Genomic DNA, 21,034 nt, shown 5'->3' with positions numbered 1-21,034 from the left:
AAACCCAGGATGTCTTTTGCCAGCCTCCATGGACCCACCTTTGGATGAGACACAGGCTGGCTCAAGCGTGGAGCCAAGGTTCCCCATGGCTGGGCACTGCCTAAAGGTCAGCAATCTCCTTATAATGTGAGGCCCTGCTGGGCTTCCAGAAGTATCCTGGGATGCAGACGGGGTGTCCCAAGGGTCGTAGAATTGCCGTATAACATGCACCACACTCTCCCACCTCTTTCTGGACTTTAATGAACAGGGAGCCAAGCACTCTGGCTTTAGAATAGAAGGGATTTCAAGAGCATTGGCCACATTCTACCCCTTCAGTCCATCTGCTGTCTGGCCCCCATGTTCATTGGCATTATCAGGATAAGTGATCTCCTGTAGCAAAAGATATCTGGCCCCATCTGTCTCAGCAGACTTTATGACCTTCCAGTGTCCAGCTGCAGCAAAGACGACCCCACCACATCTCTTCCCACCCCCAGGCATTCTTATGCGTCCTTCCTCCAAGATACCCCATTCCCAAGCCCATGCTCCCATCCCAGATTTGTCTTCAGGGCTTTGGTCACCGCCGGCTGTCCTTCGCATGTGGCTTTAGGGAGTAGGATCTGAATTGTAATCCACAGTTGGACGGCACTTTCCCTTAGTAAATGGTGTGATCCTTTCCCTTTAAAAAGACAGAGATAAAGAAAAAAATGGAAGTGGTCCCTTGGAAGGAAGCGGGCTCCCCAGACCTGGAAGGTCACCCACAGGGGATGAACAGGTACCTGCTGGTTGTGCCTCACAGGGGATCCTACATTGGGTGAGCGGCCAAAATGAATGACCTCTAACCCGTCCCAACAAAATGGCCTGATGCTAATGAAGAGATCCCTCCAATGTGCACCTAGTTCAGCCCAGTAGCGCACCCAAGTTGGTTTGTGAGAATTTTATGTAAAAAAGAAAACCACAGTGTCTGAAAGATTATGTAGCACAACCCTGAGAGAGACCAAGGGCCAGAGAGAGGAGGGAACTTACCTGAGGCCACCTGAAGGCCAGAGTCAGGGCCAGAACACAAGCCCTGTTCCCCTACTGATTCCTTCCTAGGAGTGGAACCCCTGAGGACTCTGCTTCCCACCGTGAGCCCTCTGCAAGATGGCACTGCCATAAGAGCCTGTCACTATGTGTCTAATAGCACATGCCAGCCACTGGGTTTACACTTTATGCATGTGCTCATTGTCTGTCTTCCCACCAAGGTGAGAACCCCATGAAAACAGGCCTTTGATTTTCTCACTGGTCCTTCCCTTATGCCTAGACCACGGCCTGTGCTTCACAAATATGAGTCGAAGGAAGGAAGGGGGAGGGAGGGCTCACTGGGGGATGAGGGGTCTTTCCTACCATCCAATGGGTCTCCATGCTTTTTGCCGCTCCACTCCTCCCCATGCCACTGCCCAGCCCGGCCTGGTGCCTCATCTCTCGTCCAGATGGTTAAGACAGTTTTCTGGTCTCTATACTTCTCACCCATAATGCCCTAAGTTTTTTTTCAAACACAAGACTTACTTTCCCATTAAAATCCTTCTGGATGTCTGGAAGCAACGATTTGCAAAACATGTATTTGATAAGGGACTAATGCCTAGAATATCTAAAACACACCCAAAGCTTAATCTAAGAAAACAATCCATTTTTTCAAATGTGCAAAAGATTCTAAAACACTTCACCAAATAAGAAAAGGAAGCAAATGAAAAGATTCTCAACATCTTGTCATTAAAGAAATACAAATCCAAGCCATAATGAAATACACTATTAAAATGGATACAATTAGAAAACAAACAAACAAACAAAAATCCCTGACAATCCCAAGTGCTGGCAAAGATATGGAGCCATTAGACCCCTCACACGTTGCTGTAGTGCCGCCATTTCAAAATAGTTTGGCAGTTTCTTATAAAAGCATACCTATACTTACCAAATGACCTAGCAATTTACTCCTAGTATTTACCCAAGAGAAATGAAAACATTCGCCTGCATGAAGACTTGAATGTAACTGTTGATGGCAGCTTTATTAAAAATTCCTCAATCTGGAAACAGTCCGAATGTCCCTCAACTTGGGAATGGACAAGCAAATCGCAGCACATTGGCACAATGCAATATAACTCAGCAATAAAAAGGAACAAACTAGCCGGGCTCGGTGGCTCAGCCTGTAAATCCCATGCCTTTGGGAGGCTGAGATGAGTGGATTGCCTGAGCCCATGGGTTCGAGACTCGCCTGAGCAGGCGAGACCTCATCTCTGCAATAAATCAAAAAAATTAGCCGGGAGTGGTAGCGGGCGCTTATAGTTCCAGCTACTCGGAAGGCTAAGGTGGAAGGATCGCCGGAGCGCAGCAGGTTGAGGCTGCGGTGGCCGGAGCGGCCACTGCACTCTAGTATGGACGACACAGTGAGACTCCAACTCAAAAAAAAAAAAAAAAAAAAAGGAAACAAACTACTGATTTGTACAACGGCATGGCTGAGTCTTAAGAGCACCGAGTCATGTGAAAGAAAAAGACAGAGAATTCTACATATAGATGATCCCACTTACATGACAGTCTGGAAGAGGCAAAACTATAAGGATGGTGACCATCTCAGTAGTTGGCTGGGATGGGAGGAGTAGCCTGACTACAGGTGGCATGAGGAAACTCTGTGAGAAGATGGCAATTTTCTGGATCTTGCTTGTGGTGATTAGACAACTGTATGCATTTATCAACACTGATAGAACTGCATACCTAAAAAGCAAGAATTTGACTGCATGTAAGTTGTACTATAATAAATTCTACTTTGAAAAAACCCCGAAGCTTCTCACATGCAGGATAAAGTCTAAGCGGCTTAACCGTGCACTCAAGGCCTCCAGTGACTGACCTGACCCGCCCCTCCCTGCCTTATTCTCTGCCACTCTCCTTGACACACACCACACATAGCTCAATATGAGCCATTTAGTGTTTCCCAGACACGTCCTAAGCTCTGTTACCTCCTTTCCTTTGCTCATGCTCTTCCCTCTGTCTTAAATGCTTTTCTGCTCCCTAGAAAAATCAGAAGGAGCACAGCTTGGAGCCAACTGGACCAGAGATCCAGTCCTGCTCTGTTATTATACTAGACAGAGCAAAAATGGTCCAAGCCTCCATGCCTTCTTGCATCAGTGCCCTTTGCAATATGAATTTGCAGTTATTCCATCAAGAGGTAGCATCTAGTTTCCCACCCCTTGAATCTGGGACATGCTTTGGCCAACAGTATGTGGCAGATGTAATGGTGAGGCATTCTGAGCCCAGGCTGCAAAAAACCTTGCAAATTTCCTCTCTCAAACCCACCTCCTCCATGGGAACAAGCCTGAGCTACAGTGCAGAAGGTTGGGAGGCCACATGGAAGAGTTGAGTAGTTCCCTCCAAGACCATCCTAGACCAGCCAACCTCCCAGCCAACCCTTAGAGTCATGAACAATAGCAAATGGCTATCATTTGAAGCCACTGAGTTTTGGAGTGGTTTGTTACGCAGCAATAGCAAACTGATACAGTCAGCAGCTCACTGTGGCCCTAGGAAACTTAATCAGCTTCCTCACCTGTACAATAAAGAAAATAATAATTCCTTATGGGGCTATCTGAGGCCCTTAAGAGATGATGTTTATACATAGCTGAGTGCCTGGCCACAGTCAACCTTTTTATGTTTGTTTATTTAATGTGTTTTTTCTCAGGATCACAGATTCAAGTTGCCCTGAATATACACTCCCTCACAGTCAACCTTTCATTAATATCTGTTACTGCTCTTCCTAGCCCAACTCTTACCCAGTTTTTGAGAGCCAGCTCAAACGCCACTTCTTCCGAGCAGCCTTTCTTGAATCTCCAAATTGGATGTAATCTTTCCCTCCTCTGAACTCCCATGTTACTTTCTCTATCCCTCCCCAGTATGCTATATCCTCAACTGCAGTAAACTGGAAAAACAGCCGTGGCCTTAAACATTGGTGTCCAGTAAGGTATAGACTCAAAGCAGAAAGAGATGAAATGAGGCCGGGGCGGAAGGTCTGTTTTTCTGCCTCCCAGGCCACTGTTCCTTCCACCATTACACAACAGCCCCCTTCAGGGCAATCCCAGCATGTTTCCTTGCACACCGTTGGCACTCAATAAATGTACCTTGAATTGAATCAGCCAAGCTGGGGGTGGTATTCGCCTCCCTAGGGGACAATGAAAATGTGCAGAAGGGTTTTGGGGCTGCCCACGAATCTTCTGCCAGTGGGCAGACACCAGGAGGGCAAAACATCCCACCACTACCAGGAGAGTCTGGCACTAGGAAGAGATACCCCACTCAAAAACACCAGCAGCACCCTGCTAAGAGATGCCGGGCTGTGGGGAAGGAGTAGGATGGCGAGTCTTCCTTCTACTTGGTTCCTGACCTATGAGACAGGCTCCATTATTCCCATTCTACAGCTGAGAGAAGACAGCCTTGCTTAGTAGCCCGGGGTCAAACAGCTGGGAGACAGAAAAGGAGACACTTCAATCTGCATCTTGTCCTGAAGCCCACGAACTTGTCGAACTTGTCAGAGCCCCACAAGTCACTTCATGTTGAAAAGTCCAGGCTGATCTGAACGAGGCCCTCAAGAAGACCACATGGATAGAGCAGAGTTCAGGCTACTCACCGCGACGTGGGCCATAAATGCTAAGGCCATCTGGGAGCAAGGGGTGCTTCAGGAAGGTCACACGACTTATCAATGGCACACGCTTGCACGCGACAGAACGTGTCTCCTTCCCCAATTCAGACTCGTGCTTTAGGGTCTACTGTATCTCAATACCCCTCAAGGTCTCCATGCCTGAGCAACAGGTAATTCAGACATGAGGCAAAGGTGAGTCCCACCCTAATGTTACATCGTCCAAGTGGCCCTTCCCAAAGGTTTCCTCCTGGGTCAACTGGACTTCAAAGAAAGCTCAGGGGCTACTTGATTTTCAGGGATGTGTTGGCAAAAATGCCAAACTCCTACAACAAGGCTGCTTATCCCCCCACTCCTCATCCACCTGTGCCCCATCTCTGCTGCTCAGTTGCCCCTCAATAGTCCAGGCTCCTGCAGCCCCCAAGCCCATGCTGGCTGCCTGGAATGCCCTCCATCTCCCACACCAGCTTTCCAGGTGGACGTGGGCGCTTCTCCCTCTGCACGCCACACTCCCACACATCTGCCTGAGCTCTACATCCCGTACTTCTTGCTAAATCAGTCCCTACCCTCTGCCCTATTGGCCTGGGACCTCCTGAGGTCTGGCCCTTAGCAAATATCCACCAAATGTAACTGGAGCATTAACGCTCCCCTCTCCTCCCCCAACCCTCACCCATCCAAAGCCAGTATTTCTCCCTGTCCTGGGAGTGATCACCTCCAGCCCGCACAAGGAGCATGTTCTCACCTCACCACAGACTCTTTCCTTTTCCCTTCACCATTAGCCCAGAACTATGTTCAAGTCTCTACTCCCACCAAAAATTAAAGGAGGAAAAATAGAAGAAAATGAAAAGATGAAGGAGAGAGAGAGAGGAGGAGGCAAGCGGGGGTGGGGGGGGGAGCAAAGGAAAAAAAATGGCTTCCTCTGCTGGCTGCCTTCCCTCAGAGCTAAGCCCTCTTTCCCCGGCGCCATGCTGTCTCAGGGGCAACCGCCTGACTTCCGTGTTGCACAGTGACATTCAGAGGGGGACTCCACGTGCTGAGCTTCCCGAGTCCTTCCTTCTTGTCCAGACTTCCAGATCTCTCACCAAGCAACATGCACACGTGGCCAGGAGGCGAGAGGAAAGCGATGGGATGAGGGTGGGTGGGTTGAAGGCAGGAAGATGGGTTGTGGTGAAGGCCGGCTCTGCCTCAGCCTTCTTGGGTCCAAGGAGCCTTCCCTCCTGCCCTCACCTTCAGAAAGCTCAGGATAAAAAGTGGAGAAAGTGTTCTGGACATAGAGAAGTCCTGGGTCCCATATGCCCTCACCTCTCCTCTGGTGCTTCCTTGTAGCTGCAGGGAGTGGGGTAAGCACCATTTCCAGGAAGAACCAACTGCTGTTCTGGTTCTCTTCTGCCATGTCTAGGAGCCTGGCACACAATAGGTGCGCAGCTGATTTTTAAGGAATGCATGCACCATTGCCATTTGTGAATAGAGACTTCGGGAAATCATTTCCCTCTCCCAACTTCAATTGTCTCAACTGGAAAACACTTAGTGTCATCTCTACCCTTGAAATTCACGGCATAGAATGCATACGTCCATTTTAAACACACTCCAAGAATACAAGAATGTATTAGTGTTATTATAGAGAATAGACATTTATGATTCCAATTTCAAATTTCTGGACAAGGAATATGGTTTTTAAGTTTGAAATACTGAAAACACAGTATGCACACTGAAGTATTTAGAAGGCAATGTGCTCATGCCTGCCATTTCCTCTGAACATTATCAAAAATAAACAATGATTAATAGATGGGCAGAGGAATAGATAGGGAGAAAGATATATCACAAAGCAAGAAGTGTAAAACTGGTTGGCCTCCCCTCCTCTGAAAATCCAAAATACTCCAAAATCTGGAAATTTCCAGGCACCAATATGATGCCACAAGTGGAAAATTCCACGTCTGACCTCATGTCAATCAAAATTTTGCTCCAGGCATCAAATTATTTAAAATGTTGCATAAGATTACCTTCAGATTGTGTGTATAAGTTATATATGAAATAAATTGATTTCATGTGTAGACTTGGGTACCATCCCCAAGTTATCTCATTATGTATCTGTAACAAGGCCCAAATCCAAAAAAATCCCAAATCCGAAACACAGCTGGTCCCAAGCATTTCGGATAAGGGATACTTAATCTATATCACCTAAGTGCTGGGTATGCTGTAAAGTCCTTTCAACTTTGCTATATGTTAGAAAATTTTCAAAATGAAATGTCAGGTAAAAAAAAATTAAGAGGAAAAATAAACTGCCGAATCGCACTACAAGTTTCTCATGTGTTCCTTTCATGGAGGTATCAGGCCCTGGGGCCCATTTCATTAATTAATGCACTGATTCATCACTTAATAGACATTCATTGCACGCTTTTTTTTTTTTTTTTTGAGTCGGGTTCTCACTCTGTCCCAGGCTGGAGTGTAGTGGCACAATCACAGCTCACCACAGCCTCGACCTCCTGGTCTCAAGCAATCCTCCTGCCTCAGCCTCCTGATTTTTTTTTTTTTTTGGTAGAGACAAGGTCGCGTTATGTTGCCTAGGTTGATCTCAAATTCTTGAACTCAAGCGATCCTCCTGCCTGGGCCTCCCAAAGTGCTGGAATCACAGCCATGAGCCACCACACCTGACCTAAGTTACATCTTTAATGAGATTTTCTTAGAGGATCAATTTTTATAAATGTTCCCTGAGTATCTGAAAATGATGGGGAGTAAAATACATCAATTTAAATCCTCCAAATAATTACATATATACCCATTTCTGTCAAATTCTCAGACAGGTCTAGTAAGAATTCCCATTATGATTGTGGAAGTTTGTCTTCCTGCAAAGTACAGGGTTCCGGGTGTGTAAAGGTTCATAGTTATTATAACTTCTTCATGGATTTTATTGTTTATCATGTCTAAATGCTCATCTTTATCCCACTTAATATTTTGGCCTTGAATTCTATGTTGCTTGGTATTTATACAATCACTTTTCCTTTTTACTGTTAGCTGCATCTGTCTGGAATATGATAGCCAGGTACATCTCTACATATTATGTCTTTTCTTTCTTGCACTTCCCATGCTAATATGCTTTTTATTGAACTGGAGTATATCATTCAGTAATATTTTCAGAAAACAATTTGATCTATATTAAATATTTATGAATATCTCAGGTTTCTGCACATGAACAATAATTTGGTTACACAGAAGACTACAGGTCCCAATTCTTTTTCTTGAGAACTCTATAAGCTTTGTTTTCTATCATTCATGTTTCAGATGCAAAGCCCCAAATATGCGTGATTGTCTTTGATTTAGGTTGCAGGTTCGCTGTCTTCTTAGATGTGGTACTAGCAAGATTTTAATTTTACCTTTGAAACACAGAAATGTCACCACACTTGCCATGGATTAAATGAATACATTAACCTCTCTCCCTCCTGAAACCTCACCAAAACAAGAGTAGACAGAATCAAAATGTTAAAGCATATACCTGCAAGGACATAAAGAATAGGAAAAGCAGGAAGAAAAAATATTTTGGAAGTTTAAATGCAGATGGAAGAATAGTAACTAGCTTGGCAGACCCAAGAGAGCGAAACCCCAAGTTGTAGAGGATTAAGTTAAGAATTTCCAGCTGGGCTCAGTGGCTCAGCCTGTAATCCCACGCCTTTGGGAGGCTGAGGTGAGTGGATTGCCTGAGCCCGGGGTTTGAGACCCACCTGGGCAGTGAGACCTCATCTCTACAATAAATCAAAAAATCAGCCGGGCATGGTAGCGCATGCCTGTAATTCCAGCTACTCGGAAGGCTGAGGCGGAAGGATCGCCGGAGCCCAGCAGGTTGAGGCTGCGGTGGCCGGGAGCGGCCACTGCACTCCAGTCTGGGCGATGGAGTGAGACTCCAACTCAAAAAAAAAAAAGGATTCCCCCATTTCAAAAGTCTGAGCGTTTGGCAACATCAGATACCTCTGAAGTGGGATGAAGGTGAAATAAAAAACAGGGATATTGATTGAAAGTCTGTATAATGTCAGTTTTTCTCCCCCCAGTGTCTGCAGTCAGTTGAGGGCCCTTCATTCAGTCTGGTAGAAAATTAGAGATTTATTCTTCTGGAAACAGAGAGGTTCTCTTGGGATGGCACCAGGGACACCAGGCATCACGAGCACCACATTTAAAACAGGAGATTAAATGAAAGTTTAAATACTACATATTGAAAACTGCAGCCTCTTCCCCTCCACTTAGATTCTAGAGCTCAGGCAGCTGGGCTTACATCCCACAGAGAAGCTTGCTCTGACAAAAGCCAAGAGGAAAGATCTAACAATACTGACATTGGAAGTGCCCCCAGTGAAAATACCTAGCCAGATGACCCTGTGGTGAGGTCCATAATCAATAAGTGCCTCAGAGTCTTCAGGAGGATTTTCAGTTGGGTAGGAGTGCACAGCCAAGGATTACCAGACATTTGAGAAAATGTCTCAAAGTGGAAATTGAGGCCAAAACAAACATCCAGGGAAAAAAAGGGGGGGCAAAGGGAGACTATGTCAGGCAAATTTATCTCAGTATCTTCAAAAGATGAGAAAGTATTGCTTTCGTGAACTAAGAGTATGTTGTTATTAAAAGGAACATTCTGAAAGCAAAACAGAAAAACTCTGAGAAATTAAAATTAAAAAATGAGCATTTCAGTAAGTGAATGACAGAATATTTCTGGTCACTTGAAAAGAATCAGCAGCTCAGAAGTGCCCAAGCCACACCATGCACACAGCAGGGTTTTCAATGAATCAGTCAATGAAAGAGTGTACAAGGGAATCCTTCTTCACACCTCATGACCTACCTTCTGTGCCAGGAGGCCCACGTTGGGTCAGGACTTCATGGACAATGGTGAACCTGAACCCCAGGGAGAATCATGCACCAGCCTGACAATCTGACACCCACAGGGACCTGCTGTTTGGCTTCAGATCAGCGGCATTCATAAGCTTTAGATAAGTCTCATCAGGTCCCTGTATGGTATAAATTATTCCCTTTTTAAAGATGAGAAAACTGAGGTCTGGAAGACAAAGGGTGACTATTGGCTGAAGAGGAGAACTCATAATTTGTGTCATTTGGCTTAAGAGCTCTTGTCCTTCTCTTTCCATTTGTACTTTTTTCTGATTATAAAAATATATATTTATTTTGAAAAATTCAAATATTTCAGAAATTAAAAAAAATAAGGTAAAATGTGAAAGAACTTAATAACTCTCCCCCCTCCAGAGGTAATCATGGTCAACAATTTGGTGCTTAGTCTTTCATATTGTGTTTTCTATGCATATGTCAATATATTTTTAATGGGCTCATGATTATTCTAATTTTTAAAATATTCATATGCATTTTACTCTTTCAGACAAAGTTCATCATCAACTTAACCAGTCCCACCCCACCAACATCTTTAGGATTTGATTTAAATTGGCATTAAATATGTACATCAGTGGGAAGATTTAATATGTTTCCAATATCATGTATTCTTATCCATGAACATGGTATTGTCTCTATTCCCTAACATCTGTTAGTAAAGATGTATATTTTTCTTCATTGATGCCTTAAATATACCTCATTAAGCTTATCCCGATGCATTTTATCATTTGTGTTGCTAATAAGAATGAGATCCTTATTTTTTTCCTCGATTAAAGCGTTGAGTCATCAATATAAGAATTATAAGTGTTACCAGATGAAGAAGAAAACAGTCGCTTATACATTTGATTGCACTTGTCTTCTTAGCTTTACAGTTTTAAAATTAACTCTCTTGGTATTTTTTAGCAAGCACACAGGTCCTTATAAATTGTGATGATTTTTCTCTTCTTTACCAATATTTACTTTTCTTACTTATTTTTCCTGGTTCACTGCATTTGTTAGAACCTCCAAAACAATGTTGAATAACATCAGTGATACAAGCACCCTGGTCTTGTTCTTGACTCCACTGAGAAACCTCCAGGTATTCAATGTTTTTGACCTTCTCTTTCAAAGCCCCCATCCTCCCTCGGAACTCAAATGCCCTCCTATTTTCCCCATCTGTACCAAAATCTCCATCTTATATTGGGAGATAGCCACGGAGGCCCACTGAGCATTAGGGATCAGGAAGGGCCCGAGACCACTAGGATGCATTTGGGAGCTACTGACCCCATTTTCTCCCCCTTTCTACCAGTACTATAATCAGAATAAGCTCCTGTAAGCTCAAAACATAAAAACTCTGAGACCAGGATGAACACAAGCTAACTTTAGAAGCTCATTGTTCCCATTCTTTCACAAACTGCAGTTTTGGCTTTTATACAACTTATAATTCAAATTCGGGTCACATCTAAGAGCCTTAGTATTGGTCACAGGCTTCTGGGTTGTGATCTTAGGATTTATTGAAGTTGAATAAGGTGTAAATTGTAGAATATAGTTTTAAAAGACAGCCATTTTGTTGAAAGAATGCGACTAGGTTACCTGCAGGTAGCCCACTGTAAACTTTGGACTGGGCCACATTCCAAATATTTCAGGATGGGCCACTTTAGGTTGTAAGTACTTAAGTTTCTATAGAATTGTTTAACTTGGTATTAGTATAAATTAGCTTAGGATGAAAAGGGTTTATAGGCAGTCATGGATTTTGTTATGGGATTTTTTTCTCATACCTGAAAGAACAACTGGTGGGTGGGGGATGCCCCTCACACACCTGGCTTTGTGTTCACATGAAAGACATATGAGTATAAAAGCCCACTGTTGACACTCAATAAAGGTCTTCTGCTCAAATCTAAGCAGTTGTCCAAGCCCCCCCCCCCCGCTTTTTCTCTCTCTTTTCCTCTTTCTCTCATTCTTACAATCGCCAACGCCGTCTCCACCTTTGGGGTATGCTGAACCCGCCAGGAGCTGGACTTCCGCAAGTGGCGCCCAACATGGGGCCTCAAGGTAAGCTTTCTTTTTCTTTTTCGGGATGGATAGGACCTCAGCCAGGGTGCCATGGACCCCTCTGTAGAGACAGGCAGAGCTAGAATGGGTGAGCAGTTGAAGAACCATGATAGAATCATAGGCCAGAGTGAGTCTAAAGAAAGAGAGCTGTTCATAAGTATTCTGATACATATATTTACTAAAAGAGGAATTAAAGTTTCCTCTGCACAATTGGCTCGTTTTTTCATTTGGTGCAAGAACAGTGCCCCTGGTTACCCACAAAATTAAAAGAGAAACCAGGTAAAAAAAAAAAACTCCCCCATCAACCCCTGTTCCTTCCCAGGCGATGTTATCCCCTGGGAATGAAAAAAATTATAAGAAAGTAAGATAGGTCAAATTTATCCTATAGGCCATTGTTCTTAAGGACAATAAGCCAGTTTTGGGTAAAACAATGGCCTATACCATCTAAGAAACCTAAGGCAACAAAAGATTTGGTGCAACAGCAGTTAAAACCTGGTCTATAATTGTCATAAAAAAATAAACAAAACAGAAATACTTAGAGTTATGTATAAAGTGAAAATACAGATGTATTCTGCTTTAAATTAATGAGAAAAAACTTGAAAAATATGTTGACAGGTATTTGGAGATAATAACTCATAAAGAAATTTTTTTACATATAATTCATTATAAAATTAAATAGAAACTTATTTTAAGTGTATTTAAATTACAATTTTACCTTATCCACAACTTTTTACAGTATATCAATTGATTAAGGCAGGGAGGAAACTGAGAACAAAGAGGATTAATGAGCATGAAAAAAATCAGTGGAAAAACTTTCAAACTGAGTATAAAAGCCTACAGATTCTAAATATTGCCATGGAAGAATTTATGCTGTCTAAAGACTGTAGTTCTATCATTTTATTTTAAATATATACCCTTAAATCCTCAGCCAAAATAAGTAATGTTAGTGCCATGGAGGATGAATTGATGAGAAAACAATTTTATAACTCTAGGGCATGGCTAAAATCTAATATGGCAAGCACTAGAAAACATAGCTTCTTTTACTTTTAAGCCCACAAGTGAATTGAGTCATAAAAAAAGGAACTTTTAATTTAAAAAAATGTAACTTAAACATAATTTACCTCATCTGCCAAGAAATCACTGCATGAGCCACATTTTGCATAGTGCAGACTAAAAGGTTAGATGTTTCAAGGTTGTTTATTAAAGCAATTATTAATAGGGGAAATCTTTATAGCCATTGTCATAGGAAAAATACAATTGACAGTTTATCTTAAAACATTTCACTTAAAATAAATTATCTTATCACATTATCTATTAGAACCTTGTTATTAAATATGTGGTTTAACAGATCAACAGCTTGGGCATCACCTGGGAAATTGTTAAAAATATTAAAAGGTCAGAAACAGTCTCATTTCTGATCCTTTGTACATAGCCTGGGTTCACTGAATCAGACCCACTGTATCAAAATCTACATTTCAACGAAACCCTCCAGGGTATATGTCACCATTTAAAGTTTAAAAGACTAAAACATAATAGGGTAGTCATTAAAACTATGCCCTCTTACTTAATTCAGGAGGATCATGCTTTCCAATGGTAAGAGTGCTTTCAAAATTGCATCCCACAACACAGTTTTTTTTTGGCATTTAACCCAAGAGTTAACTTTATTAGTTATTTGTCTGTTTTGATATTCTCCTTTAAAATATAAATTGCAAGTGTTCAAGGCAAATTCTGGGTTTTCTAAAAACATAAACAAAATAAAAAAGGTTTTCACCTCCTTTGTCCTCTCCTATACCTCCTACAAACTCCAATTCCTGCTTTCCCTACTACTCCTGTTTCTTGTAATCTGTTCCCTCTACCTTTATCTGGGAAGAAAGGGCTGGCGTCTACAGCCATGGTGCCTAGCCCTGACCTTCAGTCTTTCTCTTTTACCCTCAGAAAAGGGGCGGGTGCCAAAGGCCATGGTACCTAACCCCAGCCTCCAGACTTCTCACCCCCCCTCACCCCCACATGTACTTGGAAAGCCCATTCTCTTCTCAAAGGGGTGGCTGGGACAAAAGGATGCTAAAAATTCTTTTGTTGTTTTCTTATGATAAATTTCTCTCAAGTTATATCTAAACTGAGACTATATCAACCTTCTTCCCAGATAAAAATAAAGAAATCATATAAATGAATCCTGTTAACTAACTAAAAAAGGGTGACAATGTAAAAGAGGTTTTGCAAAAACCAAATGAAAATCCAACAATGTTTCCAAGTCACCTCTCTGAGACATTGCAGCAGTTTACTAATATTAATTTAAACTCTCTGGAGGGACAAGTTCTTTTGGCTATGTATTTTATCTCTGTCAACACTGGCGCAAACTCCAAAAATTAGAAAAGGGCCCACAAATCCCTCAACTGTAACTATTGGACATGGCCTTTAAAGTTTTTAACAGGAGGAGAAAAAAATACAGGACGACAAACATAAGCAGGAAGCGTTTCAATTTTTGTCTGCCGCTTTGGCAAAAGTCGCATGTTCAGCTCTGCTTAAATTTCTCGGTCCACTCCTTCCTTCACCCCTTTCAGTTGTGGGGGCGGCATGGCATTTTATCTAGGCCCCTCACTATGCTGTTACTTCCATGTGTTCTGGGAGATAAAATATTTCAACATTCCCTCCTTGTTATGCCAAAGTGTTTAACTTCATTATTGAAAAGGGACCTTCTAAACAAAATTAATACTCATATTATTCTTTGCCCTCACCACTGCGCCTTTTGGGTGCCTTTTGTTTAGTTTTAAATTTCCCTAATAGTTCTACGTTAAACCTTATCTAAATCCTTCCACTGCATATAAATTTACTGCTTTGGTTAAAGCTCTGAGGTTAGAAAAAGTATAAAAAAGGTTGTTGGTATGAGGTATGTTTTTGGTAAAAAAAAGAATAAAGAAAAGAGAAATAATTGTATAAAAAAGAATTTTACATGGTACATTTTTGTTCTGGTTATTTAAGGAAAGTATAAAACAAAAATAAAAGGTTCAAAAAATGGTATAAATATGTCAAACATGGTAGGTAAAAGTTAATAAAAAAAAAGGTGAAAGAAATTCTGTAAATACTCGAGGCTACAAAAAAGGTTCTATAAATTTATTAATATCAAGTACACTAATGCTAGGCCCATATTCTACTCGAAGGCCAAAACATGATCTTCTTAATTAACAGTCTCCAAAAGAATTTTCTTCTTTAAACAACAGAGTGGGGGAAAAAGAGACAAAATTCAATTAGCCCTCCCCCACTGTCTTTGTTACAAAAGAATGAGTTTTTGGGGTTTTTTTTCCTCCCCAGGGGTCTTTGTTACAAAAAACGAGATTTTTTTTTTCTTTTCAAAATCTTTGGACTATCATTTTAGCTAAATAAATAACTTTTACAATAACTACTGTGATTTTGTGTTATAACATGCTTTTAAAAACTTTGGTACTTAAACTCTTCAAGTTCTTGATTCAGTCTCTCTAGGGTGAGATAAAAAACAAGCTCCAGAAACCACACCTACCCCACCCCTTCTAAATTGCCTAAAGGCCAAGTAAATTAATTTCACTAACAGCACTGCCAAATTGCTAAACTTTAAAATCTCCTTCCAGACACAAAGATTACTATCCAACAACAACAAAAATTAAACAACCTGGGCTTCACCCTCTAGCATATCAACTGTTGTAAAAGTATATCAGACCTATGATAAAAACAAAAAAAACTGTTTTCTCTTGCCAATGTTTACTTGTTTTAAATTCTCAGTTTAAGCTACAACCTAACTACATGTCTCTAATGTTTTCAATTTTTCTTTCTTCAAACTTTGTTAAAGTACAACTATAGATAATTTAAATGAATACATACAATTTACAAAACTTTCACTTTTCCAACATTGTTTTTTGGGGCAGTAACTTTTTTCATCATCATTTGCTTAATAATTTTTGCCTATACTCTCGCCCTTTACTTAGCTTGGAGACCTTATTTACATATTACTACTGCAGATTTAAAGCCTCTTTTCAATATACTGCAGGGAGATCCCTCCCCCACTTCTAAAAGAGTCTTAATACCCGAGACAAAACAGGCCTTAACTCTCATGAAAAAGGCCATTAAGTCCCAAAGGGTAAAAAGAGTAAATTATGATTTGCCATGAAAATTGTGTTGGCTACTTTTCATACCCCAACAGGGTGCTTGTGGCAGGAAAGAGCTATGGAGTGGCTACATTTACCCGTTACCTCTAAAAAAGTTTTAACATCTTGTCCATACTTAATAGCTTTGCTAATAATCAAAGAAAGTCAGAAAAGTGTGAAATTGTTTGAAAAAGATGTGGATAATATCATCATCCCATATGAAAAAACTCAGTTTCAAACCTTGTTACAAACTAATGATAATTGCTAAGTGGCTTTAGTTGATTTTAGAAGACAAATTTTGTTTCATTTACCTAGAAATCCATTGTTGCAGTTTGTGAAATGTAATTCTATAATTATTCCTCATACATGTTCCTTAGTTCCCCTCGAGAGAGCAGTATTGGTTTTTACTAATGGTTCTTCTATGGTAAAGCAGTGGCAGTAATTAATGACAAACCTCATGTTTTAAATACTTCAGAGACTTCATCACAAAAAACAAAATTAAGAGTCATCTTATATGCCTTTACTGCTCTAAAAGACAAGAGATTTAACTTATATACTGATTCTCGTTATGTTCAAGGACTGTTTCCTCATATTGAGACAGCAACTATTCCTGTTAGTAAAACCACAATTTTGGAATTGCTTATACAACTACAACAATTGATTTGTGTTAAAAAAAAAAAAAAAACAGCAATTTTTCGTTGGCCATGTCAGATCTCATTCTAGCCTTCTGGGACCTCTGCATGAGGGTAATCAATTGGTTGGCTGACAATTTAACTAAACCTGCCATTTATGCAACTTTGGAGACAGAGGCAGTTACTCAAACTTAACTGTCTCATAATATTCATCATCAAAATGCCACTGCTTTACGTTATAAATTTCAGATACCTAGAAAAACAAGACAGATTATTAAGAATTGTCCAACATGTCCTATTTTTGTTAATGTTCCAACAAAAATTAATTCACGAGGATTAAAACCTAATGTGTTATGACAAATGGATATAACTCATATATCTCTTATGTACATGTTACTGTGGATACGTTTTCTCATGTTATTTTGGCCTCAACAAGAACTGGAAAAGCTTACAAGGACATGGTACAACATTTATTTTTTTGTTTCTCACAACTAGGTATGACAAAACAACTTAAGACTGACAACGATCCTACATATACATCAAAATCTTTTCAACAGTTTTGTTCTCATTCTACAAAAATTCTTTATAACCCACAGGGTCAAGCCATAGTTAAAAGAGCCCATCAAACTAAAAAATCAAATACATAAATTACAAGAAGGGGAGTTTAAGTATAGTTTTCCTCATCATGTTTTAAATTATGCTTTAATTGTTATAAACCATTTAAATTTGTATTCTTCAGGCAATTCAGCTATGGCTAGACACTGGAACACAAAAGGAAATGTTAAACCTATGGAAGGATCTTCTCACAGGCCAATGGAGAGAGCCTGATATATTATTAACCAGTGGGAGAGGTTATGCTTGCATATTCCCACAGGATGAGTCAACTCCTGTTTGGATTCCTGATTGATTTATACGAAATGCCCCCGCTAACCCAAAGGCTGAGACCGTGGCATAGATCCTGTCAACTCAAAGGAATAGATGTGGAGCAATGCCTACCAACCACTAAAGAAGAGGGGCTGTTTTCTTTGCATAGGGAAGCATCATTACATGCTGAACAGAATTTGCAACACTCAGCTGAACAAGAATTGCACCATTCATGCTGCCAGCCAGAGGAAGGAGAAACACTGACACACCAGATGAGAGAGCTTTCATTGCAGAACAAAAACTTTCATCTCAGATTATCCCATTCAAGACAACAACATCTTCAGAGTCCGTCATTCCCAATTACCAACATGGGAGCAAATAGAATTCCTGGCAGAAGAAGCAGGAGATATGGTAACCTCACAACATGTTCCTATTAGTCCAGTAACTTTATTTTTGGCCATGATAGCTCTTATAATGTCTCAAGCCAACCCAGCTTATGCATTAACTGATGTTAACAAAACTTATGGGACTTATATGCCAAATCCTCCAAAATTTCAGCAAGTTACTTGGGATAATGAAGTTATCAATGTGTTTACTGACTCTCCCCAGTTAATGGGGGGTCCTGATGCTCAAACTAAACATGCTATAAACAATAATTTTTCTTATGAAGGAAGCTCTTGTTCACCTCCCATTTGTTTTTAACAACACTGAGAAGGACTGACTGATCATTTAATGAGATTCCGGATATCCAATATGGAGAGACTATATTTATGACTCTAAAGTGGACTATTTTTTACCCCGTGAAAAACTATTAGTGACTGGGGCTTTGATCTATGACCTTATCTGCTAGATGGCATATTAATGAATGGGTACCTTCAGTGTTAACATTGACCATAAAACATCAAAATGATGTTTATAATTTGTCTTATAAACAAGTGTATTAACTAATTGTTTAACTGATGCTTCTTATAAGGGATTTGTTATTCCTTACTTAATGGTTCCAGTACAATTGTCATCTCGCTGATACGATGAATATGGTTTACAAACACTGTATGAGGTTAATTCCCTTTCAGAAAGACAGAAAAGATTTTTGGAATTATAGCTTTAATAGCTACTTCTGTAACAGTTTCAGTTATAGCATTATCTAAGAAAGTTCATACAGCTACGTTTGCTGATCGGCTGTCTAAAAATGTTTCTTTTGCCATGGCTACTCAGAAAATCATAGACCAGAGGTTAGAAAGTAAGGTTAATGCTTTGAAGGAAGCAGTTTAGCAGTAGGACAAGAACTTGTGACCTTTAAAAATAAAATTGCTCTCTAATGTCACTCTGAGTTTAAATCTGTCCATACTTGAGACAAAGGAACTTGGAATTTGGAACTATTCAGACCTGAGAATAGACCTTACTAAGTTACATCAAGAGATTCCACTGAATTGATTAGCTCATCATTTGCTAACCAAAAACCTTTAATGTCTATACTCATCAATGTGGGCATTTGCGGAGCAGTGATTCTTTTATTGCTGTGTTTACTCCCAATCATCTTCAGAGTGCTAAAGAAGAGTCAGCTCTACAGGGAGTTTCATGGTTTCGTGCTAAAAAAATTAAAAAGGGGGAGATGTTGGGAGCCGGCCATGCAACCCACTGAGCATTAGGGATCAGGAAGGGCCGTTGACCCCGAGACCACTAGGATGCGTTCGGGAGCTATTGACCCCATTTCCTCCCCCTTTCTACTCAGCACTAACCAGATTAAGCTCCTATGAGCTCAAAACATAAAAACTCTGAGACCAGGATGAACACAAGCTAACTTTAGAAGTTCATTGTTCCCATTCTTCCACAAACTGCAGTTCTGGCTTTCACACAACATATAATTCAAACTTGGGTCACATCTAAGAGCCCTAGTATTGGTCACAGGCTTCTGGGTCGTGATCTTAGGATTTATTGAAGTTGAATAAGGCGTAAATTGTAGAATATAGTTTTAAAAGACAGCCATTTTGTTGAAATAATGCGACTAGTTACCTGCAGGTAGCCCACTGTAAACTTTGGACTGGGCCACATTCCAAATATTTCGGGATGGACCACTTTAGGTTGTAAGTAAGTACTTAAGTTTCTATAGAATTGTTTAACTTGGTATTAGTATAAGTTAGCTTAGGATGAAAAGGATTCTCATGGATTCTCTTATGGGATTTTCTTCCTCATACCTGAAAGAACTTTGGTGGGTGGGGAACGCCCCTCACACACCTGGTTTTGTGTTCATGTGAAAGACATATGAGTATAAAAGCCCACTGTTGACACTCAATAAAGGTCTTCTGCTCAAATCTAAGCAGTTGTCCAAGTCTCTCTCTCTCTCTCTCTCTCTCTTTCTCTCTCTCTCTCTCTCTCTCTCTTCTCTCTCTCTATCTCTCTCTCTCTCTTTCCCTCTTTCTCTCATTCTCATAGTCACCGACGCCATCTCCACCTTTGGGCTACCCTGAACCCGGCAGGAGCTGGACTCCCGCAATCTTACTAGAGGATTTTTCTTGGGTCTTTGGAAACAGAGGGTGATTGAAGTCATTGTAATTTCTCTTCTAGATGATGTGCATTTTAATCCTCTGCAAAGAACACGTTCCTCATATAAATAAGTTAAACAGAATTCTGAAAAAGCACAAGCAGCTGCTAAGTGAAGAGAAAGCTAGCATCTGCAATGTACCTACAAAACAGCATCCGCGGGGCAGAGAACATTCACATGCATCATCTCACCTAGTCCTCATAACAGACTCTGACGTGGTTATTCATTTACCCTCATTTTTCAGATGAGGAAAGTCTTTTCCAAGTTGCCCAGGTCCCACAGCTAAATGGCATACATAGAATTCCAAGCCAGGTCACAAGGGAAATCCTCTCATTCTCACAGACCTGAGTGTTGGATGTGTTAACCATGGTGAAGAATACTGACACGAGAGGGAGGGCCCACTGGGGATGGGGCATCCTTCCCTTCCCTAGAGCCCTTCACAAAGCCAACAGCATATCTCAGGCAAGGCTTTGCTGAGAGGGTAGCTGGAAGGAGTGGTCCTGCAGGAATCAGACATGGCGCTTTTCCTAGCACCCCCCACTCCTCACATGAGTGTTGGCATGTGGAAAGGACACAGCTCTGGAAAGGGAAGGACTGGATTCTTGTGCCAGTTCTGTCACTCACCAGCTGTGTGACTTTGGGCAAGTTGCTACCCTCTCTGGTCCTGGTTCAACACCCATAAAATAAGGCTAACCACCTTGGCTGGAAAGGGGAAGAAAATGCTTTTGCACCCAAAAAGTATTACATATGATTCGCCATTAAACAAGACCAATAAATACATGTATTTGTCTCTACTTCCATCTGTAGTCCACTAAAAGTATAAAGACATTTTTTTAAAAAATAGACAAACAAGGCTGGGTGCAGTGACTCATGCCTGTAATCCCAGCACTTTGGGAAGCCGAGACAGGAAGACTGCTTGAGCCCAGGAGTTCAAGACCAGCCTAGGCAATACAGTGAGACTTCGTCTCTATACAAAATTTAAAAATGGGGCCAGGCTTAGTGGCTCAGCCTGTAATCCCAGCACTTTGGGAGGTCAAGGCAAGTGGATTGCCTGAGCCCACGGGTTCAGGACCAGGCAACTTGGTGAGACCTTGTCTCTACAATAAATAAAAAATTAGCCGGGCATGGCAGTGCATGCCTATAGTTCTGGCCACTTAGAAGGCTGAAGCAGAAGGATTGCCAGAGTCCAGCGGGTCGACACTGGGGTGGCTGCACTCCAGCCTGGGTGACAGAGTGAGACTCCAACTCCAAAAATATATATATAAATGAGCCAGGTGTGTTGGCATGCACCTGTATTCTCAGCTATTTGGAAGGCTGAGGCGGAAGGATTGCCTGAGCCCAGGAG

The 21,034-nt window shown here is 41.2% G+C and overlaps 1 protein-coding gene across 1 annotated transcript in view; it reads right to left on the bottom strand.

Moving 5' to 3' along the window:
- Positions 1-582: 582 nt before the first annotated feature.
- The window catches only part of LEXM (lymphocyte expansion molecule), a 41,793-nt gene continuing 21,341 nt past the window's right edge, over positions 583-21,034 (bottom strand). Inside the window, exon 11 of the mRNA XM_008067812.2 lies at positions 583-655. Coding sequence (XP_008066003.2) covers positions 583-655 — 73 coding nt within the window. The remainder of the gene's footprint in view (positions 656-21,034) is intronic.

The sequence above is a fragment of the Carlito syrichta genome, unplaced genomic scaffold (assembly GCF_000164805.1).
Source record: "Carlito syrichta isolate Samal-C Ts95f unplaced genomic scaffold, Tarsius_syrichta-2.0.1 Scaffold309778, whole genome shotgun sequence".
NCBI classification, from domain to species: Eukaryota; Metazoa; Chordata; class Mammalia; order Primates; family Tarsiidae; genus Carlito; species Carlito syrichta.
This window is presented reverse-complemented; position numbering and strand designations above follow the sequence as displayed.